The following is a 19,557-nucleotide window of genomic DNA, read 5'->3' as shown; positions in this document are numbered from 1 at the left end:
GGGGGACATGAAAATATTCTTTTTTTCATTGTTCTCTATGTAAGTTGATTCTCCTTTTTTATGGATGTATTGAATATTGATGAAAGAAATTGAAATAATAAAAAGAGAAAATACAAAAATTACCTCTCTTATGGCGGTACAAAATTCACTCTGGAGTACTTTCTTTAGACTCTGTAACTTGTGTGCTGGCACTTCCCCAGATGTCTCCAGTTTCTCCAGCAATTGTATAGCTCGGGTAACATCTGAATGAATAAACCAAGAAACAAATTACTATGCACAAGCAAGCAAATATAGAACCTTTCAAAGCAGACTGGCACAGAGGAAAAGACGATTACAATTCGCAATAACTCATGGATTATACACAGAGAGTTTGAGGCACAAAATGCAAATTGTCACACAGACTGTGCTTTCGAAAAGCTGAAAGTATATTTGAATAAACTGTAACTGAAAATTGAAAAATGAATATATTGTAAAGCAGCACAAAAGTCATATAATTACTAACAATAAAAGTGCTTACCTTTGTGTATTTTTCAGTCTTTTCCCTCTAAATCCTGCTACTACAAGCACTTGCACTGAGGATTCTTTTGGCATATATTATGTTTCAAAGCTTAGAGGGTTGGTTAGCCAGCTGGCTGTGACAGTTATGTCACCTTACCTACCTGACTTTGTTCTGGGAGCCAGCTGTTATCCACTGACTTAGTAATTAATGAAGTAGACTATTACCGCTAGCAAATGTCCCCTGCTATGCTATAGACCATTATAAAGAAATAAATAACTTAACATATTGTTTGGCAGGTAAAATATTTCATATATGAGAGCCTCTACTGTATTTTGAAGTGCATGGCTGGAGCTGTACAGTAATATCATCTAGAACAGCGGTCTCCAAACTGCAGCCCTAGGGCCAGGGCTTTTTTTCAGCGGGAATGTGGGGGAACGCAGTTCCGGCACCTCCAGCACTGAATGTATGTAATAGCATGGGGTGTGGGGTGTGCTGGAGGGTCTATTGATGTTGGCTGCTGGGGGATCTATTGTCACTGGTGGGGATCTGATTTTGTGTGAGGGTCTATTGTTGCTGGGGGGTCTTATGTTGCTGGAAGGGATCTACTGTTGAGGGAGAGGTCTATTTTTACTGGCTGCTGGAGGATCTATTGTTGCTTGGGTGGATATTTTGTTACTGGGTGTGATATTTTGTTGTGGGTGGTTCAGTGTTGCTGCAGGGAATCTATTGTTGTTGGGGTGGAGTCCATTGTTGCTGGAGGAGTCTATTGTTGTGTGGGGATCTATTGCTGGGATTCTATTCCTGGCTGCAGGGGATCTATTTTACTGCTTTTCTTTTATCATTAACATGTTCCATACAAATGATTTAGCACCACAAAATGATACTTGGTTCTGTATTCTCTAAAAGGGGCAGTACTGGTAGGTGGGTAGGGGGTGGAATCAAGGGAAGATGGTCAGAGGTGGGTAGGGGCAGAGACAAGGGGTGACTCAGACCGGGGGGGAGTTCCTGCACCTATTCTCCGAGAAAAAAAGCCCTGCCTAGGGCCAGATGCGGCCCTTTGCTTAACTTTATGCAGCCCTTTGCTTAACTTTATCTGGCCCTTGAGGCATTATTTCTGCCCATATCACCCACAATGGGGGATAATACCTGCCACTGACACCAACAATGGGGCACTATTCCTCCTGCTGACACCAACTATTTCTCCCTATAATACCAAAGATGGGGAATTTTCTACTCCCACTGCGCACAATCTGGCCCCCTAAAGTCTGAAAACCAGTAAACTGGCCCTTTGTTTAGAAAGTTTGAAGACTCCTGATTTTGAAGATGTTAGTAAAGCATGCTGGCAATAACATGAAGATCCATTGCAGTTGCCATAGCTGGTTGCACTAACTTGCAACTTGGAACATGTAATCACGCAATGGGGTTGATTTACTAAAGGCAAATCCACTTTACGCTACAAGTGCACTTGGAAGTGCAGTTGCTGTAGATCTGAGGGGCAGATCTGAAATGAGGGGAAGCTCTGCTGATTTTATCATCCAATCATGTACAAGCTAAAATGCTGGTTTTTATTTTCCTTGCATGTCCCCCTTGGATTTACAGTGACTGCACTTCCAAGTGCACTTGCAGTGCAAAGTGGATTTGCCTTTAGTAAATAAACCCCATGGTGCCATTCTCTTGGGGAAATCTACTGCTTGATTTTCCACACTAGTAACCATGTATAAGAAAATTAATTTTAAAATATAGTATACAGTAGCCATTATGAGGTGGTACCCCATGCAAATAACTGTTTCAATTAATTCAAATTCATTGGCTATACTTCCATGAAAAGGAAACAAGACTTTTTTCATGTCAAAGATGGGGGGAGGAGGAGGCGACACAGTAAAACTTCATGTAGGTTGCCATTTATCATGAGCCTTGGCTGGTAAATGTATTCTTTAAATATTAACAAAAACATTTTATATACAAGAACACATTTATATTTATTTAGTGGCCTTATAGCTTCCTTCTATAGCCCTTGATGCTGGTTGTACAGTATATACTAATAACAGACAAAAATGGTCTGTTGGGAAAACACCTTGTGCATACATGCAAGCCATAATAAATATCATACAATTTGATTATTTACACCTCTAATATATTTAAAAGTTTAAATCTTGTCCCCTCCCCCTTTCCCTTTTTTTCTTAAGGCTGTACAAATTAAAGTGGTATTAAACCCAAAAGCAAATATTTATTATATTGCAGCTTACCAATTCTTAGATGTGATGGCTGCATTTGTTTTCTTTTTAAGTATTCTTTCCTTTATTTTCACCTTGTGATCTTGTAAGTGACTCTGTTGTTTTTCAAAAGAACAAGCTGTCTTGCAGATGTAGCAGTTAGAGGCTTTAGACAAACCATTTAACACTGACAGGGGTGCTTACAAAGATAAGCTTTGATTTATTATGTAAAGCCTTTAACCCAAAAGAAACAAAACTGTTGCTTTAACTGCTTAAAGAAGTGTGAGCTGGATTTCAGCTTCAGTTTGTTAGTCATAATCTACCAGTGTAACACTACTCTGCCCCCAGACGGAAAATGCTGCTGGTGTCTGTGCTTCTTTATCCAGAGTGGGGGGCATTGAAATACAGGAGATGTGTTACAGGCAAGATCAACAGGTGAAATCAGAGCACACAAAGCTTAAAAAAGAAAACTAACACAGCCACCACATCGAAGGATTGGTAAGATGGAATATATTACATTTTTGGTCTTGGGTTTATTATCTCTTTCATTTTCTCCAGTCTCTCCTGATATGCTTTATTCCTTAGACGTAAGACACCATTTTGTTGTCTGTCACTGAATTTGCTGCATCCTATTAATATCAATAATTTCTCACCTGCTGAGGACACAATGTTGTATTCTGGTTTTACATAAGGAAAATAGCCTCTGAAAAGCATTCTATGTATCACTGAGGAGAGCGATCTACTTCTCTTTCTCACACCAGCACTTTTGTAAATTAAAAAGAGATCCTCCATATCTGCTGTATTCTACACACCACTGGGCAGTGGGGGCCGGGCCATAAAGGGCACAGGGGTGCTGCACCCCTAAGCTCCATGCGTTGGCCCCTAATCTCCATGCAGGGCACATGAGCACTGCCTGGTGCTCTAATTGGTTTCAAAAGGGTTGGGCTCAGGGCACAGAGCACTGCGCCCCGAGCCCACCCATTTGTGAATTTAGAGCAGGGGTCTCAAACTGGTGACCCTCCAGCTGTCCCAAAACTACAAGTCTCATGAGGCATTGCAAGGCTGACCGTTACAAGCATGACTCCCACAGGCAGAGGCATGATGGAACTTGTAGTTTTGCAACAGCCTGAGGGCCACCAGTTTGAGACCCCTGCTTTAGAGAATCAACATGCACAATTGTCTTCCTGCTTCTCCTCCTGGCCAAGGCAATCGGGACAGGAAGCGGGTCTTAAGACCGGATTGGCCGGGAGGAGAAGCCGGGGAAGCCACCCGTGACCTGAATGGGGTAAGTGTGGATCTGGAGGGGGAGTTTGTTTGCCGCCCCCCCACCCCAAAAATGGAGCACCAGCCGCCACTGCTACTGGGTACACATGAGTCTACTTATTTATCTCCATAACATAAAACATTAAAACTATGCACACCCAAAAAGAAGCAAGGTTTTATATTACAGTCAGTCCTTATCATCTAAAGGTAAAGTCTGCAACCTCTTGTTGTAGGCTGCATTCACACCTGAGCGTTTCAACGTTGCACGTTTTTACTTTACTCGTTTTTGCCGCGATTTTGCACAAGTCAGCAATGTAAAAAGCAGAAAAACGCCTGTAATCTGCCCCAAAGATGCTCATGTTCTTTTTTTGAGTTGAAGGCGTTTTTCAGGCATTTTGCTTCAGGTGACAAAACGCTCAGATGTGAACAGGTGCCATTGAAATGAATGGGATTTTGCTTGTTGGGCGTTTTTCAGGCATATTTTCGGGCGTTTTATGAGCAGATTATGTTGTCGGAAATTCCGATCGTGTGTGGGCTCCATCTGACTTTTTCTGTTGGACAAACACACAAAGTTTGAGAGCAGGATATAAAATTTTCCGACAACAAAATCCGATCGGTTAAATTCCGATCGTGTGTACACAAATCCGACGCACAAAGTGCCACGCATGCTCAGAATAAATTAAGAGACGAAAGCTATTGGCTACTGCCCCGTTTATAGTCCCGACGTACGTGTTTTACGTCACCGCGTTCAGAACGATCGGATTTTCTGACAACTTTGTGTGACCATGTGTATGCAAGACAAGTTTGAGCCAACATCCGTCGGAAAAAATCCATGGATTTTGTTGTCGAAATGTCCGATCAATGTCCGATCGTGTGTACAGGGCATTAGATTTGTAGACTAATACCACCAACTAAAAAAAAAAAAATGACCACACAAAATTTTTAACACTAAGGCTATATATGATATGAACTGTGGATTGCTCAAATTTAACTGGCCTTAAGGAAGTTTATGCCATGAAACTGGTGTTGCTATAGTTACATTTTCTGCATAGTTTTCACATTTGAATAGTAAAAAACATTTGCTTCACTTATTTACTTGAACAAATAGCTTTACTAATACTATACATTTATCACAACCATTTTGTGGGCCTGCCACACTTATCCATGTGATATACAACTTCCTGGTTCCAAGCACCTTACATTACATCCACATGGAAGGAAGTGTTGCCAACCGTCAGTATTTTTACTGGCAGCCAGTAAAAAAACAGGCACTTTTCTCCTGCCAGTAAATGCCAGTGACAGGAAAAGTTTGCCAGTAAAAAATAAGCTGTGACGCTCAGCTCGAAACTGTGCATGCACAGCCCTGGTCCAGAGCCGACCAAGACCATCTAAGTGCCTGCTACAGTGTATTCGGTTGGAGGTAGTGCCTGAGCACGTTGTGTGATGTCATGGCACAAGGGAGAAGCCGAGTGGAGCCTTGTGTGCTGTTCTGTGGGACAGGAGCAAGACAAGCCAGAAGTGGAACTGTCAGTTCTGTTGGGACTGGAGTGGATTGAAACTGTCACTGTGACTCAGGAGGGGAAGTGTCCTGTCGGTGAGGTGTCATCATCATCTGTGCTTCTGCACACTGCTGTCAGTGTCACTGTTAGTCAAAAAACTATTAGATAAGCACCTGAATGAACACAACATACAGGGATATACAATGTAATACTGACACATAATCACACATAGGTTGGACTTGATGGTCTTTTTTCAACCTCACCTACTATGTAACTATGTAACTATGTGTGTGCCTGCCCATTCTAATTTCTTGACCTCCTAAGTCCTGTCCCTGAGCTACTTACTTACTATATTGAAAATAAATAAGAAATATGTTTTTTGCCTTAATATCTCCCTTAAATCACATTGCTAATTGCATATATTACTTGTTGTTTGTAGCCTAAATACTGAAACTTGCACTTAAAACTGTAATTGTGTAACTTTTGGAATTCCCTGTAAAAACGTGTCTGTGCCAGTAAATTTTGGGTTTCATGTCAGTAAATTTCAATCTGGTTGGTTGGCAACAATGGTGGAACGTAGGGATGAGCTTCGAGTTCGAGTCGAACTCATGTTCGACTCGAACATTAGCTGTTCGCAAGTTCGCCGAACACCGAACAATTTGGGGTGTTCGCGGCAAATTCGAATGCCGCGGAACACCCTTTAAAAGTCTATGGGAGAAATCAAAAGTGCTAATTTTAAAGGCTTATATGCAAGTTATTGTCATAAAAAGTGTTTGGGGACCCGGGTCCTGCCCCAGGGGACATGGATCAATGCAAAAAAAAGTTTTAAAAACTGACGTTTTTTCAGGAGCAGTGATTTTAATAATGCTTAAAGTCAAACAATAAAAGTGTAATATCCCTTTAAATTTCGTACCTGGGGGGTGTCTATAGTATGCCTGTAAAGGGGCGCATGTTTCCCGTGTTTAGAACAGTCTGACAGCAAAATGACATTTGGAAGGAAAAAACACATTTAAAACTACCCGCGGCTATTGCATTGCCGACAATACACATAGAAGTTCATTGATAAAAACGGCATGGGAATTCCCCCCAGGGAAACCCCGAACCAAAATTAAAAAAAAAAAAAATGACGTGGGGGGGTCCCCCTAAATTCCATACCAGGCCCTTCAGGTCTGGTATGGATATTAAGGGGAACCCCGGCCAAAATTAAAAAAAAAAAAAAAATGACGTGGGGTTCCCCCTAAATTCCATACCAGACCCTTCAGGTCTGGTATGGATTTTAAGGGGAACCCCGCGCCAAAAAAAAAAAAAAAAACGGCGTGGGGTTCCCCCAAAAATCCATACCAGACCCTTATCCGAGCACGCAACCTGGCAGGCCGCAGGAAAAGAGGGGGGGACGAGAGTGCGGCCCCCCCCCCTCCTGAACCGTACCAGGCCACATGCCCTCAACATTGGGAGGGTGCTTTGGGGTAGCCCCCCAAAACACCTTGTCCCCATGTTGATGAGGACAAGGGCCTCATCCCCACAACCGTGGCCGGTGGTTGTGGGGGTCTGCGGGCGGGGGGCTTATCGGAATCTGGAAGCCCCCTTTAACAAGGGGACCCCCAGATCCCGGCCCCCCCCCGTGTGAAATGGTAAGGGGGTACTTACCCCTACCATTTCACTAAAAAACTGTCAAAATAGTTAAAAATGACAAGAGACAGTTTTTGACAATTCCTTTATTTAAATGCTTCTTCTATCTTCCTTCATCTTCTTCTGGTTCTTCTGGCTCTTCTGGTTCTTCCTCCGGCGTTCTCGTCCAGCATCTTCTCCGCGGCGTCTTCTATCTTCTTCTCCTCGGGCCGCTCCGCACCCATGGCATGAGGGGAGGCTCCCGCTCTTCTCTTCATCTTCTTCTTCATCCTCTTCTCTTCTTCATCTTCTTCATCTTCATCTTCTCTTCTTTTCTTCTGCGGGCCGCTCCGCACCCATGCTGGCATGGAGGGAGGCTCCCGCTGTGTGACGGCGTCTCTTCGTCTGACGGTTCTTAAATAACGGGGGGCGGGGCCACCCGGTGACCCCGCCCCCCTCTGACGCACGGGACATGACGGGACTTCCCTGTGGCATTCCCCGTGACGTCACAGGGAAGTCCCGTCAAGTCACCGTGCGTCAGAGGGGGGCGGGGTCACCGGGTGGCCCCGCCCCCCGTTATTTAAGAACCGTCAGACGAAGAGACGCCGTCACACAGCGGGAGCCTCCCTCCATGCCAGCATGGGTGCGGAGCGGCCCGCAGAAGAAAAGAAGAGAAGATGAAGATGAAGAAGATGAAGAAGAGAAGAGGATGAAGAAGAAGATGAAGAGAAGAGCGGGAGCCTCCCCTCATGCCATGGGTGCGGAGCGGCCCGAGGAGAAGAAGATAGAAGACGCCGCGGAGAAGATGCTGGACGAGAACGCCGGAGGAAGAACCAGAAGAAGAAGAAGAACCAGAAGAAGAAGAAGATGAAGGAAGATAGAAGAAGCATTTAAATAAAGGAATTGTCAAAAACTGTCTCTTGTCATTTTTAACTATTTTGACAGTTTTTTAGTGAAATGGTAGGGGTATGTACCCCCTTACCATTTCACACAGGGGGGGGGCCGGGATCTGGGGGTCCCCTTGTTAAAGGGGGCTTCCAGATTCCGATAAGCCCCCCGCCCGCAGACCCCCACAACCACCGGCCACGGTTGTGGGGATGAGGCCCTTGTCCTCATCAACATGGGGACAAGGTGTTTTGGGGGGCTACCCCAAAGCACCCTCCCAATGTTGAGGGCATGTGGCCTGGTACGGTTCAGGAGGGGGGGGGGCCGCACTCTCGTCCCCCCCTCTTTTCCTGCGGCCTGCCAGGTTGCGTGCTCGGATAAGGGTCTGGTATGGATTTTTGGGGGAACCCCACGCCGTTTTTTTTTTTTTTTTTGGCGCGGGGTTCCCCTTAAAATCCATACCAGACCTGAAGGGTCTGGTATGGAATTTAGGGGGAACCCCACGTCATTTTTTTAAAAAATTTTGGCCGGGGTTCCCCTTAATATCCATACCAGACCTGAAGGGCCTGGTATGGAATTTAGGGGGACCCCCCCACGTCATTTTTTTTTTTTTAATTTTGGTTCGGGGTTTCCCTGTGGGGAATTCCCATGCCATTTTTATCAATGAACTTCTATGTGTATTGTCGGCAATGCAATAGCCGCGGGTAGTTTTAAATGTGTTTTTTCCTTCCAAATGTCATTTTGCTGTCAGACTGTTCTAAACACAGGAAACATGCGCCCCTTTACAGGCATACTATAGACACCCCCCAGGTACGAAATTTAAAGGGATATTACACTTTTATTGTTTGACTTTAAGCATTATTAAAATCACTGCTCCTGAAAAAACGGCCGTTTTTAAAACTTTTTTTTGCATTGATCCATGTCCCCTGGGGCAGGACCCAGGTCCCCAAACACTTTTTATGACAATAACTTGCATATAAGCCTTTAAAATTAGCACTGATTATTCATGTTCGTGTCCCATAGACTTTAACGGTGTTCGCGTGTTCGAGCGAACTTTTTTCCTGTTCGCATGTTCTGGTGCGAACCGAACAGGGGGGTGTTCGGCTCATCCCTAGTGGAACGGCTTGCTCACCATTGACCACCTGGAAGGTTTGCACCTGCTGGAGAGCTTTTAATACGCTTTTGAATGTCTTTCACTCTATATATGTCCACATGGGATTCTTCATTCTTTCTCTTTCCTTTTTTTTTTTTAAATAAATATGGAGATTTGTAAACTATCCACTAGAGTGAGCTCAATGTTTGAATCAGCCTCATTCACAAAAGTTAAACACACACAGACAAAGAAAAGTAAAAAAAAAAGACAAAAAAAAAGAGAAGTATGCTTTATTTCTAGTGATGTGTCTTTCACGCTATATATGTTCATGTGAGATTTTTCATGCTTTCTCTTTCATCTTTTTTTGTTTTCTTTAATACATTTAGAGACTCATATATTGATCACTAGAGTGAGCTATATGCTTGAATCAGCTTCATTCAACTTTTCTCCTTATCACCTGATAACATAACAAGTACAATATGTCAGCCCACTTATAGACTTGCATTTTGAGAAAAAGTAGTAAAGAACATCCATTGTGTACAAAAGCAGTAAGCAGAGCCTAATTATCTAATGAGCCAATATGGCTATCTCCATGTGTATATACAGTGGAGACGGAAAGTATTCAGACCCCCTTAAATTTTTCACTCTTTGTTATATTGCAGCCATTTGCTAAAATCATTTAAGTTCATTTTTCCCTCATTAATGTACAGTCCCTGACAAAAGTCTTATCGCTTGTGTACAAATTGACCTGAAGTGCCGCTAAAATATATTTCTAATCAAGATTTTGTTACAAGAAATGGGTCATTTTAATCCCAACAGCTTTTGTAATAATGTTTCAGTGCGAAACGAAACTGACAAAAAGTATTCTAATATTCACAGCTTGGTAAAGCCCATTGAGTCAATTTTTGCCAAGACATAAGTGTTGTCGCCTTGTTATATGAGCTTCACCTGTGACTAATAATGGATCAATTAGATCTCAGGTGTGTATAAAAAGAACACCAGTACACTAGACTTTCTCAACTGCAACTAGACCTCTGCAAACATACCTAAGATTCACCCAGAGACTAAAGTATTGATTATCAAGAGGCTGAAGACCAGATCCACTGCTGATGTGGCAGACACCTTCAATGTGTCTCAGCTTCAAGTTCAGAGGATAGAAAAAAGATTTGAAGAGACTGGAGACGTTTTGGACAAGGCCAGGTCAGGCCGACCCCACAAGACAACTGCTCGAGAGGACCGTTTGTTGGCTCGAAAATCCAAGGCCAGCCCATTTTCCACTGCAGCAGAGCTCCACGAGACCTGGTCACCTGAAGTCCCTGTGTCAACCAGAACAGTTTGTCGGATTCTGTCTCAAAATGGCCTCCATGGTCGAATCAGTGCCCATAAGCCAGCACTAAACAAAAGACAATTGAAAAACCGCGTGGCATTTGCCAAGGGCCACAGCCTGCTAAAAGGATGGACTCTGGAAAAGTGGCAGAAGGTGGATTTTTCAGATGAATCTTCTGTTGAATTACACCACAGTCGCCGCAAATATTGCAGGAGACCTACTGGAACCTGCATAGAGCCGAGATTTACCCAGAAAACAGTGAAGTTTGGTGGAGGCAAAATCATGGTCTGGGGTTACATCCAGTATGGGGGTGTGCGAGGGGTCTGCAGGGTGGAAGGCAACATCAATAGTCTAAAATACCAAGAAATCTACCTCTTATATTCCCAACCATAAAAAAGGCCAAATTTTGCAGCAGGATGGTGCTCCATCGCATACTTCCATCTCCATATCAAAGTTCCTTAAGGCAAAGAAGATCAAGATGCTCCAGGATTGGCCAGCCCAGTCACCAGACATGAACATCATTGAGCATATGTGGTGTAGGATGAAAGATGAAGCATGGAAGACGAAACCAAAGAATATTGATGAACTCTGGGAGGCATGCAAGACTGTTTTCTTTGCTATTCCTGATGACTTCATCAATAAATTGTATGAATCTTTGCCAAACCGCATGGATGCTGTCCTTCAAGCTCATGGAAGTCATACAAGATATTACATTTGGATCTCACAGCACCACTACTTAATTTGCTGACATATTTTTGGATTTTCAGTAAAGTTGTTCAATTTCTGTATAGGCGACAAAACTTTTGTCTTGCCAAAATTTGACCTGTCTGTCTTGATTAAATGATAAATCTTTTTTCAGTGAAACTAATTTATTTCAGTGCTTTAAACATCATTTGGGAGGGCTTTAGCTTTTCATATGAGCTATTTCTAACACCAATTGATTAATTAAAAGTCAGGTTAATAGCCGGAGTTTCTACAAAATAGAGAAGCGACAAGACTTTTGTCAGGGACTGTACACACAGCACCCCATATTGACAGAAAAACACAGAATTGTTGACATTTTTGCAGATTTATTAAAAAAGAAAATCTGAAATATCACATGGTGCTAAGTATTCAGACCCTTTGCTGTGACACTCATATTTAACTCAGGTGCTGTCCATTTCTTCTGATCATCCTTGAGATGGTTCTACACCTTCATTTGAGTCCAGCTGTGTTTGATTATACTGATTGGACTTGATTAGGGAAGCCACACACCTGTCTATATAAGACCTTACAGCTCACAGTGCATGTCAGAGCAAATGAGAATCATGAGGTCAGAGGAACTGCCTGAAGAGCTCAGAGACAGAATTGTGGCAAGGCACAGATCTGGCCAAGGTTACAAAAAAATTTCTGCTGCACTTAAGGTTCCTAAGAGCACAGTGGCCTCCATAATCCTTAAATGGAAGACGTTTGGGACAACCAGAACCCTTCCTAGAGCTGGCCGTCCGGACAAACTGAGTTTTCGGGGGAGAAGAGCCTTGGTGAAGAAGGTAAAGAAGAACCCAAAGATCACTGTGGCTGAGCTCCAGAGATGGGAGAAAGTTGTAGAAAGTCAACCATCACTGCAGCCCTCCACCAGTTGGGGCTTTATGGCAGAGTGGCCCGACGGAAGCCTCTCCTCAGTGCAAGACACATGAGAGCCTGCATGGAGTTTGCTAAAAAAACACCTGAAAGACTCCAAGATGGTGAGAAATAAGATTCTCTGATCTGATGAGACCAAGATAGAACTTTTTGGCCTTACTTCTAAGCGGTATGTGTGGAGAAAACCAGGCACTGCACATCACCTGTCCAATACAGTCCCAACAGTGAAGCATGGTGGTGGCAGCATCATGCTGTGGGGGTGTTTTTCAGCTGCAGGGACAGGACAACTGGTTGCAATTGAGGGAAAGATGAATGCGGCCAAGTACAAGGGTGCTCAGGACCTCAGACTGGGCCGAAGGTTTACCTTCTAACAAGACAATGACCTTAAGCACACAGCTAAAATAACGAAAGAGTGGCTTCACAACAACTCCGTGACTGTTCTTGATTGGCCCAGCCAGAGCCCTGACTTAAAACCAATTGAGCATCTCTGGAGAAACCCAAAAATGGCTGTCCACCAACATTTATCATCTAACCTGACAAAACTGGAGAGGATCTGCAAGGAGGAATGGCAGAGGATCCCCAAATCCAGGGGTGACAAACTTGTTGCACCTTTCCCAAAAAGACTCATGGCTGTATTAGATCAAAAGGGTGCTTCTACTAAATACTGAGCAAAGGGTCTGAATACTTAGGACCATGTGATATTTCAGTTTTTCTTTTTTAATAAATCTGCACAAATGTCAACAATTCTGTGTTTTTCTGTTAATATGGGGTGCTGTGTGTACATTAATGAGGAAAAAAATGAAATTAAATGATTTTAGCAAATGGCTGCAATATAACAAAGAGTGAAAAATGTAAGGGGGTCTGAATACTTTCTGTCCCCACTGTATACCGTAATTATTGATTGTACACAGGAACACATGTTCTTAGTTCTCACTAGGTTTGCCACCTGACAGTCCAGGTTTTGAATCATGTTTCCGGGTTTTAGTCCGCCTGAAACCCGGACACATTATTTAGACAGGAATATGGCTTGGAACCATGTCTGACAGGAGGGTGAGATGGCATAACTATTCTCTTTGGAGCGCCCAAAGGTGTCCTAGGTCTGTTATCCTATAGTGTATACTACTGAAAAAAAAATATTGCTGTGCACTGCTAAAGTGTTCGGGTTTGGCTTGAAGAAGAAGTGGCAACCCTAGTTCTCACACTATAATGATTAATTAGCATTTAAGATTAGAAAAGCTTGTACCAAAAGGACAGCAATGTACAGATTCAGACAGCTGATAACAATTAAATTGTGTACCTGCTGAGTACACTTTTTCCTACATTTCCTTAATCCTAACTGTAATAGGCTGTAATAGGAGAATTACGGATGCTCATATTTCTAAAAAAAGCTAGTTTCCTACCTGTTTCTGCATCCCTGCAATAGCAGAATAAATATTTTTTCAAGTTTTCTTGTAAACAATATTTAGGCGTCAGTTGCAGATTCCTACATTCAAACAGCCAAACAGATCACAGTTAAATGACTTATTCTAATGCAAAAAGAGTGGAGGGGTTGAAAGGACTTGAAAAAGGGGATGCCTGGAACTGTTGTCAATTATAACATATAAAAAAATATTTACAACCCAAAAATTAAAAAAAAATAAAAATAAACTAATCTGAAACAAATGACAAATGAATAAAATAAAACCTAAGTGTAAAGATAAAAACAAAATGCGATGATCTGCAAATTTCATAAACCCATATTTTATTCACAATAGAAAATAGTAAACATATCAAATGTTTAAAATGCACAATTTTAAGAAAAAATTAAGGTATTTTTGAAATTGATGGCAGCAACACGTCTCAGAAAAGTTGGGACAGGGACATGTTCATCCAGTAGTCAAAATAACTATTTTATTCACCATTATAAAGGGTGCGGAATTTTAAATCCAAAGGGGATATACATAATCCTAAAGATAAAGACTTGGATGGCAGTTTATCTGTTATCTTTTATAAGACAAGTACCATTAATGGAATCTTTAAAAACTTTGTGGCTATGCTTACAGATTAATGATGAGCTGAGTATTTGGTTTGAAGGTAAATTCAGATTAAATACTCGCTGTTTGGAAGTTCAGTCAAACGCTGAACATTTAGGGCATTCAGTGTGTTTGAATGTGACAGCTCCCTGCTGTCAATGGTTGCTAAGAAAGCAGCAGTTACTTGCACTCGCCACAGCCTTACCAACCACTGATATCACCCAGCCCTTTCATCTGACTCCACACTTACTTAACTTACTAAATATGGCCCCTTCCCTTATAATATGGATGAATGCTCAGGGAGCTGTCATTTAGCAAGTGGCATTGCTGCATTTTTTTTACTTTTGGCAGACATCAGGCATTGTGATTGACATAGATGTAGATGTACATGTAGGACTTCTTTTTTAACAACAAAGGACTTGTCAAAAACTGTGTTTGGCCCCTTTCAAATGGGCTTTCCAATCAGGTCCGCCTGTAAGTTTTTTTAGGCGGACCTGATCGGACACTCTATTCTTCTCTATGGAGCAGCGGATGTCATGTGACATGTGCGCTGCTATCCGATCCGATCTTCCCTGCCAAAACCAGATGGATGGAGGATGGAGGATCGGATGAAAACGGACAATTGGTCGGTTTTCATCCGATCTCCACATAGAGGAGAGCGGGACTCTGTCTGTCTCCACTCTGCACATGGGGGGGGGGGGGCATTACACATTCACATGGGGGGGCAGTATCAGGGTGCCCTTTTATTGTTAAAGGGGGCTTTCAGATTCTGACAAACTCCCTGCCCACAGTTCACTGGAACAGCGTTGTGGGGAAGAGATCCTTGTGCTTATCAACATAGGGAAAAGATGCTTTGCCAGGGAGAAGTCCCCGAGCATGATGCCACCCCCATGTTGGGGACATGTGGCTTGGTATTGTTGAAGGGGGGGTGCAATCTTCCTCCTTCTCTTTCTTGGTGTGGCAACATGCATGCTCAGATAGGGGCCTTCCTTCTTAAAACTCATATCATACCCAAAGGACCAGGTAAGAATTATGGGGCAACCCTCAAGCAGTTGTTTTTTTGGGTGGGATACCCCATTAAAATCTATACCAGACCCTCATCTAGGAAAAGGTTTTGGCAAAGATGAAGGGAGTTCCCGGCCACTTTATTTACAAACAGAACAAAGAAGCCAGGAACTGTCATTTTGACAGCAATTTAAACACCCTATTTTATTAGTAAATGTCAGTGTTTTTGTAGAAGGTTGTATACAATGTACAGATGCTTCACTTAAGACCCCTTTCACACTGGAAGCGTTTTTCAGGCACTTTAGCGCTAAAAATAGCACCTGTAAAGCGTCTGAAAAATGCCTTACCTGCAGTCCCAGTGTGAAGGCCAGAGTGCTTTCACACTGGGGCTCTGCGCTGGCAGGATGTTAAAAAAAGTCCTGCAGGCAGCATCTTTGTATGTATACACCGCTCCTAAAGCGCCCCTGCCGATTAAGATCAATGGGCAGCGCCGCCGAAGCTCCGCAAAGCTTTGCGGGTGCTTTTAACCCTTTATTCGGCCACTAGCGGGGGTTAAAAGCGCCCAGCTAGTGGCCGAAGAACGCCTTTAAAATGACGGTAAAGCGTCGCTAAAACTAGCGGCGCTTTTACCGCTAACAGGCAAGGGCAAACATTTTCTTGGGCCCCTGTCCTCTACCCCCTTCATGCAATTTTGCTTTCCACCTGCTCTGAAACATACAATAAATAGCAGCTAGACTGAAAATCTGTTTAATAAATCAGATCAGGCAGCAATTGTGAGTGGTTGCCATAGGTTACAGTGTATCATTACCACTAACTGATTGGCTGCTAGAGGTTACAGCACACATTATGGCTCACTGATTATTTGATAACGGTTACTGCACATTACTTGTGCTTGTTGATTGGTTGTTAGAGATTACTGTACATCAATACTGCTCACTAATTGGTTGCTAGAGGTTACTGGACATCCTTACCACTCACTAATTGGTTGCTAGAAGTTACTGCACATTATTACTGCTTAATGATTGGTTGCTAGAGGTTACTGCATATCCTTTCTACTCAATTATTGGTTGCAAGAGGTTAGTGCACAACATTACTGCTCACTGATTGGTTGCTAAAGGTTATAGTACATCATCTCCTCACTGCCTGCAAACCATGGACTGGGGAGGTGAGGGGACCCATCAATAGACAGAAAACTCCTAGGGATTCTAGGACTCCTGGGATCAGTGGCAATGCTGGGGGGGGGGGGGGTAATTAGTGGCAATGCTGGGGGGTTGATGGGATCAGTGGCAGTGGTGGGATGATGGGATTAGTTAGGAGGCAGTACACTGTGGCAAATTCTGAATCGTGTAGAGAAAAGCTGGGAATGTTTGGAAAGTATATAGTGGGGGATTCTACACTGACCACCAATGTAATAGGGAATTTACAATGACCACCAATGTGAGGGAGATTTACACTGACCACAGATATGATGGGGAATTTGGACTAACCACCATGTAAAGGGGGATTTTACACCAATGTGAGGGAGGATTCAACCACAAATGCAAGTTTGGATTTTTTTACCGATTACCAATATAAAAAGGAGTTTCTACACTGGCCACTAATGTAATGGGGATTTACACTGACCACTAATGTAATAGGAGCATTCACAGTAACCACCAGTGTAAGGAGGGATTTACATTGTCCAACAATGTAAGACCTCTAGTGTGAATGAAAGGATTGTACATCAAGCCCTAATGAAATGAGAAGATTTATACTGACCACTGATTTATGCTGACCACCATTGTAACTGAGGCATTTAGCCTGCATTCACATTTGTATGTGTCAGGAACGCATGCAAAATCACTTTCCTGACACCAAGGAAACATGCTGCCCTTTAGCAGATACACAGCAATGCCATTATTTGTTAATGACACCCTCAAGCATCTCCTGAAATGTGCGTATTCACATGAACCAAAATTCACGGTGCTGTGGCACCATATTATTTTGAAAAGAGTTCCACCTCCAATTTGCTTACCTTTGCAGAACAGGCTGATGTTAGGTTTAATGACCACAGTTGTAGGCAGGACTTTCAAGCATGCCCCTTTACCTCCCCAGTGAGCAGCATTCAGCAGAGGTGATGGTGGATATGACCTCAGGTGAGCATGATATACATATGAATGCCGCCTCTATTTACATATCAATAAAGCCTGTTGATGGCTATTTACATATTAATGCAGCCATTGTGAATGCAGGTTATTTACATGTAAACACAGGGTGTTCAGGTGAGTCATCTGTGCAGGGCAGAGCTGGGCAGCATTAGTAACAGTACTGAGATATCGGGACACAGCACAGGACTAAAACTTCATGGGATAAAGGAAATTAAACTGGGATAATTGGCAAGTATAAGGCAACTGCTTTGGGCCCCATAATAATGATGGGGCCCAGGGCAGCTGCCCCTTTCGCCCTGCCTTAAAGACGAGCCCTGCATAGGGAAGAGACACAGGAAGGAAGGAAAAGAGTCCTAATGTGCCATGCATCCTTATTAAAGATCCTGCCCAGGTCTATAAAGGTCACATGACTCATCTAAAGGAACCATATCAGTTGGCCACTAATATCCTTAGGGTTGAGGTGGATCTCAGTATTTCCAAATGCTCAATGAATACATAGCATCCCAGACACAGGTCCCATTTCAAAATTGAATGTATCAAATACTGAAACAGTTGGATAATAAGCCATCAACAGGGCATCTGAAAGCCAATTCAATAGAAGTGTAAAAGGTCACCCCCCCCCCCCCGGGCTTCTCAATAGTCAACTCAATAGAAGGGGAGAAGGGATGGGTTTCAGTCCCTGTGAGTGTAGTCTATATGTACCCAAAATGTCCCACACATCTATTTGAAAGTACCTTGTGTTCACAATCCCAAATCTCATTGTATTAAATTGTTTATGCAGAACTTGGAACAGAGATATTTCTGATATACAGCATACGTTGCTGTTTAGACTATCCTGGCAGTGTATTCTTGCCTCCTTAGAAAGGCAACTAATTTGTACATTAGACTATTTGCTGCAGATGGACTTCCTACATTCCACAAATGACTGTTTGCAGCTTTAATTAAATTGCATAAAACACAGAGGACTGTGCTCTTAAGCAGTGTTTTTTATGAGTGTTAGGATCTTTCTATACAACAATCATGCTGGCATATGTGTGATGCATGTTATTTTTCATCATTAGGAGTAAATATCTGCATGAGCAACACTCTTTGCTGTTTGGAATAATCTGTCACTGTACTTTAACATTTACTATTGGAGACAATCGACTATCCAGTAGTCTAATAATACATCAGATGATTACTATCCAAGAGCTTACAATTTATGGTTTCTGAACATTCAATCTCTAGAGAAGTTTTTCAAATAATATCTTATTACACTTACCTGCATGGTGAAATGTTAGGATAAAACACATTCTAAAACACCAAGCATTGTGCTCTAAAGTGGTCTTCATATTTGGATTTGAAGGTTCAGACTATGACTATATTGTCTATATGTAGTTATCTTAGCAATATTCTTGACTAACAGTTTGCATGCATTTTTATCATAACTATATTTGTAGGGTTGCTTACTCATAAGAATATATACTTGGTCAACATGTTTTGAAATGAAGATGTTGTTCACCTTGTTTACCCACTTTCCGACCGGGACAAATTACAGGGTAGAGATCTCCAAGCTTTATTTAGACCCCTTTCACATGGACGGATAGAATGGTGCTTTTAGCTGCGGATTTTCTAATTTTCTACAGCAGCTAAAAGCACACAATGCTTTCCTATGGCCCCATTCACACACTGCGTTTAGCTGCAAACTAGATACATGCGGTTCCGTGCGGATAGAAAAATAGAATTGACTTCGTCCAGGAGCGATTTAGCGCAGCTATCCGCACATAACCGCAGGTAATCGCAGTGCACTGTGTCAGCTGCGGATAACAGCACCGAGCTGCTCATCGGGAAAGGAAAAAGGATTTTTCCTTTCCCGATGAGCGACAAGCACGGGGATCCGACTCGGATCCCCACCAATGCCCAGCACTGTTTGATATGAATCTTGAGGGGGAACTCCGCGCCAAATTTTAAATAAAAAACCGGCATGGGTTCCCCCTCAGGGGCATTCCAGGCCCTTAGGTCTGGTATGGATTTTGGGGAGACCCCACGCCGTTTTTTTGGCGTAGGGGGTTCCCCTTAACATCCATACCAGACCTAAGGGCCTGCTATGCCCCTGGGGGAGAACCCACGCCGTTTTTTTATTTAAAATTTGGCGTGGAGTTCCCCCTCAAGATTCATACCAAACAGTGCGAGTCGGTACCCTGTCGGGTTGCCATGGAAATGGCAAACCGTAGCTAAACGCAACCGCAACTAATCGCACTGTGCAAATGCAGCTGATCACAGTGCCTGGAGTCTTGAATTTCACAGGAAAAAAACATGCTTAAACTGCGGCAGAATAGCCGTCCGTGTTAGCTGTTGTGACAAAACTACCATTACAACATTACAACTACCGGAGTACGCTTTTTTT

The 19,557-nt window shown here is 42.9% G+C and overlaps 1 protein-coding gene across 3 annotated transcripts in view; it reads right to left on the bottom strand.

Annotated features, from left to right (window-relative positions):
- LIN7A (lin-7 homolog A, crumbs cell polarity complex component) overlaps window positions 1-19,557 on the bottom strand; it is a 166,368-nt gene that overhangs the window by 77,403 nt on the left and 69,408 nt on the right. For all 3 annotated transcript variants that reach the window (XM_073620246.1, XM_073620245.1, XM_073620244.1), the window contains exon 2: window positions 124-242. In XM_073620246.1, the coding sequence (XP_073476347.1) occupies window positions 124-242 (119 nt within the window). The remainder of the gene's footprint in view (window positions 1-123; window positions 243-19,557) is intronic.

Source organism: Aquarana catesbeiana, linkage group LG03 (assembly GCF_042186555.1).
Source record: "Aquarana catesbeiana isolate 2022-GZ linkage group LG03, ASM4218655v1, whole genome shotgun sequence".
NCBI classification, from domain to species: Eukaryota; Metazoa; Chordata; class Amphibia; order Anura; family Ranidae; genus Aquarana; species Aquarana catesbeiana.
Note: the sequence above shows the minus strand (reverse complement) of the source record. Positions and strands in the feature narration are given on the sequence as shown.